The following is a 4,749-nucleotide window of genomic DNA, read 5'->3' on the forward strand; positions in this document are numbered from 1 at the left end:
GATGAATGACCTTTAACCCAGTCCTGCAGCCTCACCCCAAAGGTGTTAGAGGAGTGATGGCAAGGCCCTGGGGCACAGGGCCCAAGCCCAGAAGGTCCACAGTGGTGCTTGTTCAAAGGGGTTCCTAAGTATTGTGCACAACCAGCGACTGCTCCAGTTCCTGCCTGCGCTGCTGCTGGTTCTAATTATTAGTGATGCTTTGCATCCTTAGTTCTGCTCCTTCTTTTAACCCACTTTATCAAACTCTAGTCATTCACAATCCACTTTTCCATTTTTGCACGATCTGCCTGTGATATTACTTACTTAATGCTTTTCTTTAAATAGATTTGCTTTTTTACCTATTAAACTAAAAAGAACATTTATCACTTGTCTTAGTTAAAAGGTAATCATAAATAGAGAATAAAAATTTAAAACAGTGTTATGTAAAATTATATAAATTTCAATTGCCTGAAACCTCTGAGCCTATTTTTTCCAAAAGGAAAATTGGAGTGAAGCAGGATTTTTCATCTTTTTTTTGTCGTTGTTACCATGGCCCCTTAGAAGAAATAGACTTTACATCAAAGCCCAGCACCTACCCATGTGTATATTTATATTTGAAACAGTTTTCTAAAACAATACTGACAATACTACATGTGATACACTCTGATTTTTTTAAATCGATGATTCCATTCCATTAAAAAAAACGCTGGCTGTATCCCACTAAATTGGTTCCACAACAAAAACATCAATGACACACAACAAAAATTCTGGGTTAGAAAGCTGATAAAGACAATCACCAATTGAAACTTTGTCCTTTTCCCACTAGAATTACAAAAGGACTGAAAAGGTGTTCTCCTTATGTGGTTCAATGTTTTTTAACTCATGTCTACATACCAACTAAACTTATCTGGCTGAAAACCTGAGCTATGCAGATAAAATCACAATTTGGGAGAAACTTTGCCCTAGTTTATTTTGAATATCCAGTTCTGCCTAGAACATGTCCTGAGAACCCCAGCTGCAGGTGATAACCGTGCTTACCAAACATGATCACCTTCACCACGTAAAAATATCTCAACACCTTTATTTAGGTCTTAACTCACATTCACAGCATTTCTTCAAATTTACTTTGAAATAAATAGCTTAACTGTGAGTGGCTGTCATAGATTCTTCTACCCAACCATAGACCTCTTCCTCCCTCTCAGGCGTACTTCATCTAATTTTTTTAGCACTGGCCTGGCCTTTTTTGAGGAGGCGGAGTAGCTCTTCAGAAAAGCTTCAAACACAGTCTCAGTGTTGGGATGGGTGCTGAGGAAGGCTTTCTCCAGGACATACAGGTCTACTCCCTTATCTTCCGGAAGCGCTGAAATGAAACTCAGCCCAAAGTCTATAAGCACAACGTTCAGCGGTTCCAGGGGGCGTTTCAGGAGCATGTTCGAGGTGGTGAGATCACCATGAATGAGGTCTTCATCGTGCATCTGAGCCAAAACCTGCCCAACTCTCTCGGCTAAGCGAGAGAGACTTTGGGGAGCCGTTTCAGTCTTCATGGTGGAGTCAATATAATCTCGAACAGTGACTGAGTCTTCAATTTCCTCCATGTATAAACAGTTGGAAGCATAGTCCACAAAAAAGACAACTGGGGCCGATATCCCTGTAATCAAGACACAGTGATTATTGGGTTGGATTCTTCTTTTTTTAACGGTAGGCTTAGTTTCAAAGATTGAGTCAGTTTTTTACAGCTCATTATCTGCTTATTTCTGGAAAAAGACTTGGAATGCCACAGCACGGTACAAATTAACTCATTTGGACATTTTCCCCCACTCATACGATGTAGGACTGTGTCTGAGACCACCCCACAGCCAAGTTTAGGAGTGCCAAAGTTTCCTCCTCCTTTTCCAAACCACCCTTTATGACTGGACATCATTTGTCATTCTTGCTCCCTTACAAAAAAAAAAACAAAAACGAAGAGCCAGAAGGGAAATCACAGTCAGAGCAGTTTCTACCTGATGAAGACACAGACTTACCTTTGAAGTCAGAAAGGACCTCATTCAAATCCCAACTCCCTTCCTTATTAGTTGCATAACCTTAAAGTTACATTAACTTCTCTAAGCGTCAGTATCTGCTTCCACAACTTAAGAATAATTCTTCCAATGAGCTCGTTCAGTCATGTCTATTCAATGCCTGCCATGTTCAGGACTCTGGTCCAGAAACTGAGGACATGTCATTGGGGAACAGCAGTTAACAAGGCAGCTACAACCCCTGCCTAATGCAACTTACATCCCAGAAAGGATGAAAATAGAAAATATGGACACACAAATAACTTCATTAAATCCAAGTCAGGGAAGAGACATGTCTGCTTGTTCACCACTAAATTCTCCCCAAATCTTCCAATACCTAACAATGCCCTCATACATCAAGTGCCTAATAAATACTAATTAAAGAAAGAAGGGCAAAAAGAGCAAAAGTAAAGAGCCAGTATTTTCAAAACAGACAGACAGAGGCTGGGGGACAGATTAGGTCGCTGCGTGACCTTGCGCAGTTTACTTCCCCTCTCTGTGCTCAATGAGCACACTCTGTTGTTTGCTTTTGTTTTTGTTTTTGAATTTATCATTTTATTCTCATGCTAATTTTTAAGAGTTAGATATATTTTGATTCACGTAACTTGCCATCAACTCTTCTTTTTTAAGTCCACACTGTGCCACGTGTTTTTTTTTTTCCTTTAAAGATAAATAGAGCACACAAAATACAACTGTTTTAATGAAAGGAAAAAAGTTAATGAAATCTTAACATTTACTGGGCAGTATGTGATAGGCAGACACATACCTTATGTGTCGTCACAAAAACTGTTAGGTGGATAGTGCTATCACCAATTTCACTTTACAAGTGCGGAAACTGAGACTCAAGCGAGGTTAAGTGACTTGTCGGAAGGATTACACGCACAGCGCGGAGGGAGCGTTTGAACCCGGGAAACCAGAGTGTCATTCCAACTTTACCAGAGCAAGTACTTGAAGTTACGTCCACTTCTTAAAACGAATGAAGAGATAATGCAGACAACTGAACCAAGAGAGACGGTATAAAGGGGGAAACCGAGGCTCAGCGGTTCAATAATAAGCTCAATGTCGAGCAAGAGGCAAAGCTGGGGTACTGGAACCAGGCGGAATGGCTCCAGGGCAATGATCTTCGCGGCAAAGCCACGAGGCTTCTTAAAATTAATGAGTGAATGGACAGCTGAAAGGACGGCATCTCCCAGCAGAAGGCCGGGGCAAAAGGTACAAATGGAGAAACCAAGGCAAACGGAGGCAAGAAGCACAGGGGAGACCCTAGCCCGCCTTCACCCGGGCCTCGGGGCCTCCTCACTCCCCAGCCCGACACACAGACTCTCCCCCAGGGCCAGCGTCGTCTCACCTACGCGGCGGCAGCGGAGCAGCGCCCGGGCCTCCTGCACCGTCCGCCTGCGGCCGAGCCGCGCCTCCAGAGCCGGGTGCCGGTAACCCTTGGGGAAGCGATGTTTCACCACGGCCGCTCGGCCCTGGAACCGGCCGCGGAACACGCGCGCCTCGGCGCCCTGTTTCACTAGCTCCAGGCCGCTCAAGAAGCGGTTGCTTCGCTCCCGGGCTGCGGCCAGCGCCTCCGCCTCCAGCACCGATTCCTCGCTCTTCTCAACTAAAGCGCCGTCGGACGCCGCCATGATGGCGTCTCCGCGCCGCCGCTCGGATTCCCTCGGCTCTCTCCGGAAACTGTCGGAGATACTTCGGCTCGCTCCGACCATGCCCGGACCACGTCGGTTATTTGAATGGTTCCACCTCCTACGTTTCCCCACTGTGGGCCTTTTGGCGCCCAATCTTTCGGCTGTTTTCGGAATGCTTCGGTGCTCCTCGGAAACCGCTCTTGTGGCCCCGCCTTCTAACTCTTCGGCTATTTTCGTAAACTCTCGGAAATTCTCGATAAGCAGCTCGCCCTTGCTCCTCGCCTCCCTCCGGAAGCCCTCAGTGATTGTCACGGTGTCGGCTTTAGTTGTCCCACCCCCAGTTCTTTCCCCTTTCCGGAAGCCGTGTTTCTCACGAAAGCTTTTTCGGAATTTCTTTGCCTTTCTGGAGTCTGTCTTGGTTCTGGGAAGCTGCGCCACTAGGAGTTATGTTTTGGAACTTCTCGCCCTGAATCCGCTGTGAAAGGATTCAAAGTCGAGTGGGGCACACAACATGGAACCGTGCTAGGACAATCATAGCTACGGTTTATTGAGTTCATTCAGGAGTAATTACGTTAAATTATTAAATCCCTTTTTACAGAGAAGAAAATCGAGGCTCAGAGAGGGTGATGAGGATGGTGACGTTGTGGGGGAGGTGGAATTAGGTTTCCAGAGAAGGCAGAACCTAAATCGAGGTGTGAGTAATAAATAATAAAAATTTTATTGTTTGTATCTTTTAACAAATTCTTACAAGATAGAATTTTGCGCGCACACACATAAATCAAATATTGCCTTTCCCCTCCTCGCCAATCTATCCCGCTCCCAACCATTATATAGTTTCACTCTAGATATTTTTTTTTGATACAGTGCCCACACTGACAGAGTTGTGAGTTTTTTCCCAAAGTACATTCTTTCGCAACTTGTGCCCATCCATCCTCAACAATTCAGATTGGACAATTTTCAATATCAGCACATGTAGTAGAGCTACCACATCCTTCTAAATGGCCCCACAATCAGTCCCCTATTGCTAAACAATTGTTTTCAGTTTGGGTGGTTTTTGTTGTTGTTTTCTCTTACAAACCTTAAAA

General features: G+C 44.6%; 1 protein-coding gene across 1 annotated transcript; it reads right to left on the minus strand.

Moving 5' to 3' along the window:
• Positions 1–1,043: 1,043 nt before the first annotated feature.
• Positions 1,044–3,760, minus strand: TP53RK (TP53 regulating kinase). Its single transcript, XM_004469908.4, has 2 exons — positions 3,382–3,760; positions 1,044–1,627 (listed from the first exon to the last, which is right to left on the minus strand). The coding sequence occupies exons 1-2, from the start codon at positions 3,743–3,745 to the stop codon at positions 1,149–1,151; spliced, it is 843 nt and encodes a 280-aa protein (XP_004469965.2). The 5' UTR covers positions 3,746–3,760; the 3' UTR covers positions 1,044–1,148.
• Positions 3,761–4,749: the final 989 nt, after the last annotated feature.

The sequence above is a fragment of the Dasypus novemcinctus genome, chromosome 24 (assembly GCF_030445035.2).
Source record: "Dasypus novemcinctus isolate mDasNov1 chromosome 24, mDasNov1.1.hap2, whole genome shotgun sequence".
Classification (NCBI taxonomy): Eukaryota; Metazoa; Chordata; class Mammalia; order Cingulata; family Dasypodidae; genus Dasypus; species Dasypus novemcinctus.